Source organism: Ambystoma mexicanum, chromosome 5p (assembly GCF_040938575.1).
Source record: "Ambystoma mexicanum isolate Mex_15411 chromosome 5p, UKY_AmexF1_1, whole genome shotgun sequence".
NCBI classification, from domain to species: domain Eukaryota; kingdom Metazoa; phylum Chordata; class Amphibia; order Caudata; family Ambystomatidae; genus Ambystoma; species Ambystoma mexicanum.
In genome coordinates, this window is record NC_090930.1 from 970546307 (window position 1) to 970558960 (window position 12654).

A 12654-nucleotide genomic window follows, 5' to 3' on the forward strand; every position below is an offset into this window, starting at 1 on the left:
CATGTCCCATGGTTTGCCGGTTGGGGGAAGGCTGGTGCAGCATCTTGTAGAGTGGCGTGCCATTACTTCAGATGTCTGGGTTCTGGAGATCATAGCCCATGGCTACTGTCTTCCTTTCCGGCAGAGGCCTCACGTCAATCCACCAGGAAATCTCTCTTTGAAGAGTACGGGTCCGCTCCTTGCGTAGGAAATTCAGTCCCTGCTGGAGAAAGGCGCCATAGAACTGGTGCCCGTAGCGGAGAGGAACAAGGGATGGTATTCCCTTATTTTTTGATTTCGAAGAAAGACAGGGGATTGAGACCCATCATGGACTTGCGCGGTTTGAACAAACTCCTCAGGAAGGACAAGTTTAAGATGGTTACTCTCTCTCAAGTCCTCCAGGCCCTTCAACTTCAGAACTGGTTGGTGTCTCTCAACCTCATGGATGCTTACTTTCATGTGCCGATCCATCCCAAGCACAAGTACCTGAGGTTCGCGGTTGGCGACTCGCACTTTCAGTTTCGGGTCCTGCCGTTCCGATTGACCTCCGCCCCAAGGGTTTTAACCAAGCTCATGGTGGTGGTGGCAGCATATCTCAGGAAAGGGGGGATACATGTCTACCCCTACCTGGACGATTGGTTGATCAGGGCACGCTCTCCCGAGCAAGTCCTGGATCATCTGTCCGTCACCTGCCACTCCCTTCACAAGCTGGGCTTCTCCCTCAAATTGGAGAAGTCCCACTTGACGCCAACTCAGCGGCTCCAGTACATCGGAGCAGTGCTCGACACATCCCTGGGCCAGTGTTTTCCTCCCCAGGTGAGGGCTCTTCACATTCAGCAGATGGTACTCAAGTTTCGGCGTGCAGTGTCTCCCGGCGTTCGAGTTCTTGAGATTGCTCTGCCTCATGGCATCCTGCATTCTACTGGTGCCAGAGGCCCGGTTGCGGATGAGTTCGCTGCAATGGGCTCACAAGACGCAGTGGTCACAGTCCTCCGGCAGGATGTCGGACCCCGTTCAGGTGCCACCCTCGGTCGCTCAGGACCTTCTGTGGTGGGCCGACGAAGGCACTCTGATGAGGGGGGCTCCATTTTGGCTACCCTGGCCGGAGGTGGCGATTGTGATGGACACATCCCTCATGGGTTGGGGAGCTCATGCCAACGAGTTGACAGTCAGCGGTCGTTGGTCTCCGTCGGAGTCCAGACTCCATATCAATCTGTTGGAGCTGAGGGCCGTCAGGCTTGCCCTGAAGGCTTTTCTGCCGACTGTGCGAGGAAAGAATGTCCTGATTCTGACGGCCAACACAGTGGCCATGCACTACCTCAACAAAAACGGGGGCTTGGGGAGGGGGGGTCGGCAGGGTCACTTCCTCTGTGCAGGGAGGCGATGCAGCTCTGGTTCTGGGCCATCCAGCAGGAAATTTCGATCTCGGCAGTTCATCTGGCTGGAGACGAAAACGAGACGGTCGGATGCTCTGAGCAGGCAGAGCACAGTCTCTCACGAGTGGGAGCTGGCTCAGGAGATTCTCCTGGAGATGTTCGCCCTTTGGGGGACCCCTCACGTGGATCTCTTCGCCTCCAGTGTCAACCGGATGTGCGAAAGGTTCTGCTTTGTGGGAATTTCCTCCAAGAGGAGCCTTAGACGCGTTTGTGGTGGAGTGGTCCTTCCCACTGCTGTATGCGTTTCCTCCAGTCCCCGTCATCCCGCAAGTGCTGCGGAGGTTACGGAGGTTCGGTGCTCAGATTAACCTCATTGCTCCTGCATGGGCCCAGAGGACGTGGTACCCGGACCTTCTCGACTTATCCATCTGCCCTCCACGTCGTCTTCCCTACCGAGACGATCTGCTCTCAAGGGAGAGGGGTCAGGTTCTCCATCCAGAGGTCAGATCCCTCAACTTTCACGCTTGGCATCTGAAAGGTTGAGGTATAAGGATTGGGACCTCCCTGAAGATGTGATAGAGGTGTTGCTTTCAGCCAGACGGCCGGCAACAAAGTCCCTGTACTGTTGCCGTTGGAGAAAGTTCTGCGACCGGTGCAGGGTTAAGAATGTGGATCCTTTTTCGTGTGACATTCCTGTGGTTCTGTCTTTTTTTGATTTCTTTAGCCCACAAGGGCTTGCAAGTGGGTACCATTAAAGGTTACCTGGCAGCGCTGTCCATATTTAAGTGCTCGTCTGAGGAGTGTTCTTATTTTAAAATCCCTTTAATATCTCAGTTTCTGAAAGCGTTCACTAATGTGTTCCCTCCGTCACCTTTCCAGGTGCCCGGTTGGGATTTGAACCTTGTTCTCAAGTTTCTAATGGGTGCTCCATTTAAGCCTTTACATTCTTGTCCTTTGAGACTGTTAACCCTGAAAACGGTATTTTTAGTTGCAGTCACTTCTGCTCGCAGAGTGAGTGAGTTACAGGCACTTTCAGTTAAGCCACCCTTCACTGTGTTTCATAAGGACAGGGATGTCCTTAGATTTTGTCCTTCCTTTCTTCCGAAAGTGGTGTCGGAATTTCATTTAAGCCAGAAGGTCGTTCTTCCGGCATTTTATGCTCCCCCCGCATCCTGGTAAGGACGAGGAGAGGCTCCGTAGGTTAGATCCTAGGAGTGCTTTAAGTTTCTACATTTCACACATGTCCCGGGTCAGGGTGGATTATCAGCTCTTTATAGGTTATGCTGGAAGGCGTTTGGGATAAGCTGTTATTAAGCAGACTTTGTCTAGATGAATTATCTTGGTAATTTCTGAATGTTACCGCTTGGTGGGTAAGGACCCTCCGGTAGGCTTACGGGCCCATTCTACTAGGGGTATGGCTGCCTCTACTGCCCTGCAGAGGGATGTTCCTATTCGCAAAATCTGTGAAGCAGCCACTTGGGCTTCGGTCCATACTTTTGTACGACACTACTCCCTAGATTCTATCCATAGGCAGGATCTGCCCTTTGGCAAGGCGGTCCATTACTCTGCAATTTGATTGGGTATTCTAAATTTCTTTATTCTAAACTCTTTTCCCTCCTCCATACGTTGGTACTGCTTTGGGAGTCTGTCATAGATATGGAATACGTCGGAGGATCCAATCCCCTCGAAGAACAAGTTACTCTCTTACCTGGTAACGTTCTTTCGATGGGATGGTCCGATGACGTATTCCATATCGCTCCCTTCCTGCCTACCCGCTACAGAATTTCTTATGCGATTGCAGCTTACGTTTCCGCAAGGCTTTCTGTGGTCATACTGGCAGAAGATTGGTGCCACATGTTCTGGGGGTAAAAAAACTACAACTGAGGTTACGGGCGTCGTGTGTCCTACTTATAACATCCAGTGACGTCGGCTCGACTGAGGCCCTCGAGGACAGCATATCGACGTCATCGACACAGACGCCGAAAGATTTTGTGAAGCAGCACAGCTGTGGTGTTTACTGTCATAGATATGGAATACGTCGTCTGACCATCCCATCGAAAGAACATTACCAGGGAAGAGAGTAACTTGTTCTTCTGCCTTGGCTGCCCTACACTATAAAGAAGTTTCCACCTGTACACATAGGAAGTACTATCAACAGATCGGGAAAATATCACCTGACCGTCCCTAGGTTCACTTGTCCGACAGGCCCCTCCTGCAAGCTCTCCTCCAAAATTGCTTGGGGTTTGCTGACACAAGTGTGCAATGCTGTAAACATATTGAGGAAGAAGTCAACTATCCAGCAGCATCTACTTACAAATATGAAATTACAGGCATCAGATCTTGAGAATGTGTTGCAGACATTTTCTTTCAAATTATGTGTAGCAAATTATTCCTTTTCTTGCAGGCACATCCCGATCACTAAAGGCAGCAGATAGTGCTGCTAGAGGCATGACTGGGAGGAAGGAAGTGAGGCTTTCTGTGAATTGACACATGCTGTTTTAAGCAATGTTAGCCATTTTGGGGATTGTAAACCCTTAAAGATTACCAACTTCCATTCATCAATTTCTCAATCTCCTGATATACAAACTGTTTTAATATTGAATAAATATTTCAAGCCTTATATCACGATAATGTACCACATGTGTTAAGCTTTTTTAGATTTAGGAACTGAAACACATACTCAACAGGAAGGCAAAGTTTTAAAAAGGCACATAAATTATGGAGCATCATACAATGATTACTGAAAGTCTCTGGAGGACGGAAATACATGCTGTTCAAACCCACAGCAAGTGCTGCATTCATCTTTGAAATCCTGTTGGCGAAATTGTATCAAATAAAGGAACAGATACAGTTTTGGAGTTGCTAAGAGTAGGAATGAGTGTCGTGGTTAATGACAAATGAGTGATTTTAAAATTCATTAAAGGTTCATAACTATTTGCCTCGCACTGAGGGAAATGCAAGATGTTTTAGGAGCTGTAGAAATAAAGGCAACCAACATTTGTTTATATCTCTATCTGGAATGCCATTGGTAAATGTAAAGAATTTAAGGTCAAGGATTAGAAAATTGAAATTAGCTAATTGTCCCATTAACATTATTAGGAAGCCATCCAGTATACTTTCACTAATAAAGACTCTTCGAATGGATTGTGTCCTCCAACGTATTCCTCATCTTTGACATGTAATGTCCAGCTTTGGCTGCTTCGGAAAACTTTTTCGGCATAGGGTGCCCTGCCTTGATGGCTTCCCTCGAAGGCCTCCGTTGAGGGTGACATCATCGGCTGTTATAAGTAGCACGCACGGCGCCAGTTGGCCTCAGTTCTGTTTTTCCGCAAACATGTTTGCTTCGAAACTCAGTGTGCCTCGTTCAATTCGATTGTGTAGTTACCTCAATTGCACAGTTAGCTTCCATAAATATATCATCGTCTTCAACTCTGATGACCCCCTCGTTCCGGATTCAAAAAATGCAAGGAGTGTGACTCCAAGATGTCCATCACAGATCCGCATCGTCTGTCTGTGGTGCCTGGGTGAAGGCCACGACACCGATTCCTCTACCAAGTGTCAAGCTATGACAGGAAATGCCTTGCGAAAATGAAAGGGGAAGTTGCAGGTAGGCAAGATATCAGAACCCCGTAAAACCCAACCTGATCTTTCTTCGACCGCTGAGTCAAGAGACCGCTCTCCTCAGCGTAAGAAGGCTAAACGTTCAAGGTCCTCGCCAGGCAGCACTCCAGCGAGGGTAAGATGCCCTCCAAAAAGCACCCACGGAGTGGGAAGCATTCCGTATAGAGATGCTAAAACATTTTGAGAAGCAGGGTAAGGCTCCGTCCGCGCCTTCTTTAGAAGCAAGCAAGGAGCGGTCTCGACCGGAAACTCATGCGCTCTTGCGCCCGGGTGGACGGCATCATTCGCATCGAGAGCCCTTGAGGCCTCAAATGGACAAGGCTCACTCGAGACATGGCGAGCGTTCGAGATCGATACCTTCGAAGCCTGTGGAACCCTCAAAGCCCTCAGTGCCAAAACCATAGAAGGAGCCTGTCGATTTGTCGACTTCGTCGAGGCCTTCGGCGCCATTGATGCCATTGTCAACATCTACGCTGAAGCCGTCAACGCTAAAGGTACCGATTGTGTCAGCTCAGCCCACAGGGCTTCAAGAAGCTCATAAGGCTGAAGCCAAATCTATGCCTTCGAAGCCAGTGGATACTCCTGAAGAAATCTCCATTCCTCTGCCAAAGAAGGATTTTTTCAAATCCCTCTCTTCCATTTTTGTAGAGGAAGAGAGATCAGATGGGGAGGATGCCCCTTTTGGGCTTCAGTATGGAACCCCCAGTGTGCCGCAATGCCTCATATAAGAGACCAAGATGGAAGATCTTTGACACCTTACATAATGTCAGCTCTCTTGAGTTGGAGTTCTGCAGGCTAGAACCAGGGGAGCACGCTGACTCCTCTTACCAGCAATTTATTTTCAGAGTATTGGAGTACCTAGGCTGGTCTAGACCCCTGGTACAGTTTGATCAGGACGATCTGACCGATATTCTAGGCCAAGGTCCACCTACAGATCCTATATTACCCTTCCATGTGGCTCTGCAAAAAAGGTTGGCCAGAAATTTGGAGACCCCGGACACCAATCTGACGGTGGACAAGTCCCTTACAAAGAAATGCCGCCCTTCCAGTAGCGACCCCGACTACCTGTCCAAACACCCCACTCCGGAGAGTCTGGTGGTCCAGGCAGCCAAGGCTACCTCGAACAAGACCACGAACCCTAACATCCCTCCTGATAGGGATGACAAGCGCGTGGATGTATGGGCACAAAAGGTATTTTCAGCTGGGAGAATGGCCCCGAAGGCGGCCAACTCCACATGTGCCTTAGCAAAATTTTCGTACACTCTGTGGGAGTGCATATCCATGGCGGCGGGGTACATTTCAGAAGGGGATGAAGAACAGCTTCCTGGCTGTTAAGGACGGCGACGGCAAGGAAGCCATGTGCGAGTCCCTTCAGTCTGGATTGGACACTGCGGATAGCATCAACAGGTCCATGGCCACGAGTATCGTGATGCACAGATTTGCGTGGTTGCAGACGTTTTGCACCGGATGTGTAGGCTTGTCTTGTCAACATGCCATTTGACGGGTCTCACCTTTTTGCAGCAAAACAGACGAGAGCCTTGAGTGGTTGCAGACTTCGAAGGTGGCTGCAAAATCTTTAGGGGCCGCTGTTATGCAACCTCAGCCTTTTCGTCCAGCGGGACAGCCATGTAAGGGGCGATGTTTTCGCTACTACTAGTCAGTTGGAAGGGCTAGAGGAATGGCCAGTCAAAGAGGCCAACAAAAGTTCCCTCATGGTGGACGAGGTAGAGGTGCCAAGCCAACTGCAGCTGCAGCTACCTTGCCATCAGCGGCTGCAGCAACCGCTTCAAAACCACTTTGAGAGCTTGCATCACGTGTCACCGGTGGGGGGGCAGACTGTCTCAGCATCTCGAAGAATGCCAAGCCATTACTTCAGATGCGTGGGCTCTGGAGACAATAGCCCACGGTTGCTGCCTACCATTCATAACACAGCCTCACACCAATCCACCGGGGAAACACTCTTTGAGGATTCCAGATTTGCTTGTTGTGCAGGAAATATTAACCCTGCTAAAGAAAGGTGCTATAGAACCAGTGCCTGTAGCGGAGAGGAACAAGGGTTGACTTTCCCCATGCTTTTTGATCGCCAAGAAAGACGGAGGACTGAGACTCATCTTGGACTTGAGATACTTGAACAAGTTCCTCAGGAAGGACACATTCAAGATGGTCACACTTTCTCATATCCTTCAGGTCCTCCAATTACAGGATTGGTTGGTGGCTTTGGACCTTCAGGATGCTTATTTTCATGTGCTAATCCATCTCGAGCACAGGAAAGACCCGAGGTTCGCCCTTGGCGGCTCGCACAATCAGTTTCGAGTCCTGCCTTTCGGGTTGACCTCCGCCCGAGGGTCTTCAACAAAATGATAATGGTGGTGGTGGCAGCGCATCTTAGGAGAGGGGGGGATTATTCAGATCTACCCCTACCTGGACGATTGGCTGATCAGGGTGCGTTCTCCCGAACAAGCCTTGGATTACCTCAGTGTTACCTGCCACTCCCTACACAGACTGGGCTTCTCCCTCAATTTCAAGAAGTCACACATGGCACCTTCCCAACAGCTCTAGTATATCGGAGCTGTTTTAGACACGTCCTTGGGAAAGTTCTCGCCACCCAAGGTGAGGGCTCAAGACATTCTCTGGGTGGTAACAAAGTTTCAGAATGCCCACTGCCCACTGTTTCCCGGCTTTCGAATTCCTAAGGTTGCTCGGCCTCATGGCATCCTGCGTCCATGAATGAGATCCCTACAGTGGGCTCTGCGAACACAATGGTCCCAGTTCTCTGGACGGATGTCGAATCTACTACGGGTTCCGATCAAGGTTACGCAGGATCTTCTATGGTAGACCTGCAGGGAAAATATCCTGAAGGGGGAACCTTTTTGGCAACCATGGCCGGAGACGACTGTAGTGATGGATGCCTCACTCACGGTGTGGGGAGCCCATACCAACAATCTGATAGCCAGCGGTCGTTGGTCTCCATCGGAGTCCAAACTACATATCGATCTTTTGGAGCGGAGGGCAATCAGACTAGCGCTGAAGGCCTTCCTGCCCTCTGTCAGGGGAAAGAATGTCCTGACAATGACAGACAACACAGTGGCCATGTATTACCTCAACAAGAGAGGAGGTGTAGGGTCACTACCACTGTGCAGAGAGGCAATGCAGCTGTGGTACTGGGCAATTCGAGAAGGAATCTCTCTATCGGCAGTTCACTTAGCTGGGGAGGAGAACATAGTGGCGGATGCTTTGAGCAGGCAGAGCAGTCTCCCACGAGTGGGAACTAGCTCAGGAAGTCCTTCAAGAGATCTTCGACATTTGCGGAACCCCTCAAGTAGATCTGTTTGCAACTGGGATCAACCGGAAGTGCGAAAGGTACTGCTCAAGGGAATTTCTTGAGAGAGGAGCTCCAGAAGACGCGTTTGTGGTGGATTGGGATTTTCTACTGCTAGACGGTCCCCGTCATTGCTCAAGTAATCGGGAGGTGAGAAGGTTCGGGAGCCACATGATCCTAATTGCCCTGGGTTGGACCAGGAGGAAATGGTACCCGAACCTTCTGGACATGTCCATCTGTCCTCAGATACGTCTTCCACAAAGAGAGGACCTTCTCTCGCAAAGGGAGGGTCAGGTTCTCCATCCAGAGGTCAACACTCTCAACCTTCACGCGTGTTTTCTGAAAGGTTGAGATAGAAGGATTGGGACCTCCCAGATGACGTGATGGAGGTATTGCTTTCGGCAAGAAGGCCAGCAACACAATTTCTGTACTGTTGCCGTTGGAATACGTTTTGCGACCAGTGCAGGGAAAAGAATGTTGATCCTTTTCTATGTTCGACTCTGGATGTGCTATCCTTTCTGCTTTCATTAGCACACAAAGGTTTTCACATTGGGACCAAAGGTTATCTAGCAGTGCTCTCCATATTCAAGCGCTCATCGGAGGAATGTTCTTACTTCAAAATTCCATTGGTGAATCAATTTCTGAAAGGGCTCACAAATGTGTTCCCACCTTCTGCTTTTCAGATTCCAGTTTGGGACGTTAACCTGGTTCTAAAATGTTTAATGTGTGCATCATTTGAACTTTTCCACACATGTCCTTTGAGGTTGTTAACCTTCAAGACTATACTGTTGGTTTCTCTAACATCTGCACGTAGAGTGAGGGAGTTGCAGGCACTCTCTTCAAAGCCACCCTTTACCGTATTCCACAAGGATAAGGTTGTGTTGAGGGTTAAACTCTCCTTCCTACCTAAATAAGTATCAGACTTCCATCTAAATCAGAAAATAGTTCTGCCAGCGTTTTATCCTCCGCCGCAACCCAGTAAAGAGGAAGAAAGGCTCCATAGATTGTACCCTAGAAGAGCTTTAAGCTTTTATGTATCTAGGATGTCCAAGTGGAGAGTGGACGACCAGCTCTTTATAGGATAAACTGGACGTAAATTAGGGCAAGTTGTTTCAAAACAGACTTTGTCCAGGTGGATCATCCTTACGATTTCAGAATGTTAGACTGGCGAGCAAGGACCCACCAGAGGGTTTGAGGGCACACTCCACCATGGCCATTGTCTCTTCCACAGCCCTGAAAAGGGGAGTACCCATTCGAAACATCTGTGATGCTGCATCGTGGTCATCTTTGGACACGTTCACCAAGCATTATTGCTTGGATACTTCCCACGCTTAGGATGTTGCTTTTGGTAAGGTGGTGCTTTATTCTGCCCTGTGACAATTGGCAAATCTAAATTCTCCACACTCCTCCGGTCTTGGATACTGGTTTGGGAGTCTGTCAAATATCAGGAATACGTTGGAGGACACAATCCATTTGAAGAACAAGTTGCTTACAAACTGGTAACGTTCTTTCGACTGGATGTTCCTCCAGCGTATTCCTCATCTCCCTCCCATCCTACCCCTCTGTAGAATTTCCCATGCTATTACAGCTTTCGTTCCAACAATACTGGCTACTGCCTGCCTGTATTAGCAGCCAACTTTTCTCAAAAAAAGGAGGGGAAAAACAGAACTGAAGCCAAATGGTGCCGTGCGTGCTACTTCTAACATCCGATGTCACCCTCACTGAGGCTTTCAAGGGACATCGACTCGATGCCATCGATGCAGGGCGCCCTCTGCCGAAAAAGTTTTCTGAAGCAGCCGAAGCTGGACATTACATGTCAAAGATGAGGAATACGTTGGAGGAACATCAAGTCGAAAGAACTTTACCAGTTGGTAAGTAACTTGTTCTTCTAATCACAGTTGGGAGTGGAATGCATGTGGTTTATGCATTACAACTGTAACCTAGAAAAATGAGACTTGGTGCGTTTGACTTCTGCACTACAACTACTTGCAATTTGCTTCTATGACATATGTGTGCATGCATACAGGAGTTCTGGAGGCAGGCGTTAATACACATAGTGGGATTGGTGGTGGCTGTGATTCCAAGGATGGTTTTGCTTGGTACTTGAATGGATATATACGTGCAAGGCACACCAAGAACGTACTGGCTGCTGGGTTTAATATCACTTATAGGTACATAGAAGATTGCTGGGCGGTGGGCACAACCCCACAGCTCTCAGTATGGAAAGAGGCTATGAGTAGAAAGGTACCTTTAAAAACAAAGAATGTCTCTCGAAATATGTGAAACGTAGGGACTGGGAAACCAGTGGCACCAATATTTTAAAAGAGCAGAGAAGGCTGAAAATTGAAGGAAAATGACACTTCATAAGCATATGCTGCTAGGAGGGATTCAGCATTGTTCATGGAATTGGGCTGATGGCTGTGATGTCATGGGATGTATGGGAGTGGAGGGAGGTGAGTTAATTAGTTGGTATGGATATTTACGTTTATTTGCATTATTCTTCAGGAATGGATGACCTGCAGATCATATGTTAAACTGTTAATACAAATTTGCTAGAAAATATATATGTATGGTGTGTGTATAGATTGTACATGTTTCATAGAGCAAACATGATGTCTTATGTTTCATAGCATTACCCATATTGTAAAGTCTTGATAGAGCATGTTTCATTATCAAACCACATTGTGAGAATCACTTTAAATTGTTGATTTGTTTCTTCACAGAAATAAGTTGTTCCCTGAGTCAGCCATCAGAAACATTATGTATCAGATTTTACAAGGTCTAGCTTTTATTCATAAGCACGGTAGGTTTTTTTTAGAGGACTTTCACTGCTCCTTTCTCTCTGGGTGTAAGCAATACTCTGCACAAAAGAGCATACAAAGGCCTCAACACTTTTGGAACATCAAAATACATGTCCCGGACATGGACATGTTATGTTAAATGTCTTACATATTCAATATTCCGTGGTCAAATTACATTTAACTGTGACAATATTCTATGGTGCAGTTAAAGTCACATGTATAAATATAAATGTTCATTTTAAACTGCTGCGTCAGCAAAGCTTGTGTTAATCAGGCATATAATGGAACCTCGTTATAGGGTTATCAACAAACCAATAGTTTGTGAAATTAATCAACGTAGATTTTACAAATACATCTTGGTCTTGCATACACATAGGTTGATTAGTTCACTTTTGATGATTCAGTAAATGTACAGGAAAAAAATAAGTTTGTTAAGAAACAAAGCAAATTGTATGTTGTAAACTGTGCATCTTCTTTCTTCAGGGCATATATCCAGGGGCTCACTGATACCATGCTATTGAATACAGTTTTATGGTTAAGTAAAAATATTTCTGAATAAGAATTTAAAGCGTAATATCAATAATTGCGCTCTCAATTTATTTTTTCTGCATTTAATTCCTCGTTTTTTTGGCAATATGTGCTAAGGCTCTATCAATTTAATAGTTCCTTTTTTCTGTCCTTTGGTACTTTTCTAGCATACAAGATTGCGTAAAAGAGTGACAATAGAATTGAGTCCCATGACTCTAGCATATTATCTGGATGAACAAACACAGAACGTTGTTAGTAAATGAGATGGCCGTGTTAAGTTTGCTCATGATGTCCTTCCCATTATGTTCACAGGTGTCTGTCGGGAATAGAGTAAGGGTAGAGCTAGATAAAGTCAAAAGTGTGTAAGCTATGTTTTCTTTCTCAAGGCTAATTTGTTTAACCACGGCTAAAGGTTTGACCATTAATTACCTCTTTTCATAAACAATGCAAATAGTATATGTGTAGTCTTTGAGAGGCCCCACCATATGTGTACTGCTTTTCATCTTTTAAATGGGTAGATGTAGGCTTTTGACTATATCTTTTCTTTTTGGTTCATATGAATTGGTGTTTCCCTCTAACATGTTCTTGTCAAGCTACTTGGATTGTTGTATCTGTATTTCTCATAGTTTGTCTAAATTGCCTTAATGGTGGTGTAATGGAAACTAAACAAACATAATGGATTCCAGGAATGGTTGGTCATTTCCAATCTTTAGGATTACTCTAAATAATAGACAAATGTACCATGAATGGTAGTTACTAATTGCATAATGTGTTACTGAGTACCAATAACCCATATGTTACATTTTTTTAGTTTTGTCCTACTTTAATTCTTTAAAAACCTGTGGAAGACATTTTGCTTACAAGGTGTTTAAATGTTAATTTGTTTCACCTTCTGGTCTTCCATGAATGATGGTGTCTTTGGTATGTAGTCTTGCAAGATGATAACTTTATTCTGAATGTATTGCTGGACATAACTTCTAACGTATGGGGAATATCACACCCAGAGAATTTCCCATTGATATTCTAGATA

At 46.6% G+C, this 12654-nt stretch overlaps 1 protein-coding gene across 9 annotated transcripts in view; it reads left to right on the forward strand.

Moving 5' to 3' along the window:
• The window catches only part of MAK (male germ cell associated kinase), a 695810-nt gene that overhangs the window by 283802 nt on the left and 399354 nt on the right, over window positions 1–12654 (forward strand). For 2 of the 9 annotated variants that reach the window (XM_069613432.1, XM_069613434.1), the window contains exon 5: window positions 11019–11098. The exons of 6 other annotated variants lie outside the window; for them this stretch is intronic. In XM_069613432.1, coding sequence (XP_069469533.1) covers window positions 11019–11098 — 80 coding nt within the window. Of the gene's footprint in view, window positions 1–11018; window positions 11099–12654 lie in introns of those variants that run through there. One more of the 9 variants, XM_069613436.1, reaches the window with a different exon arrangement.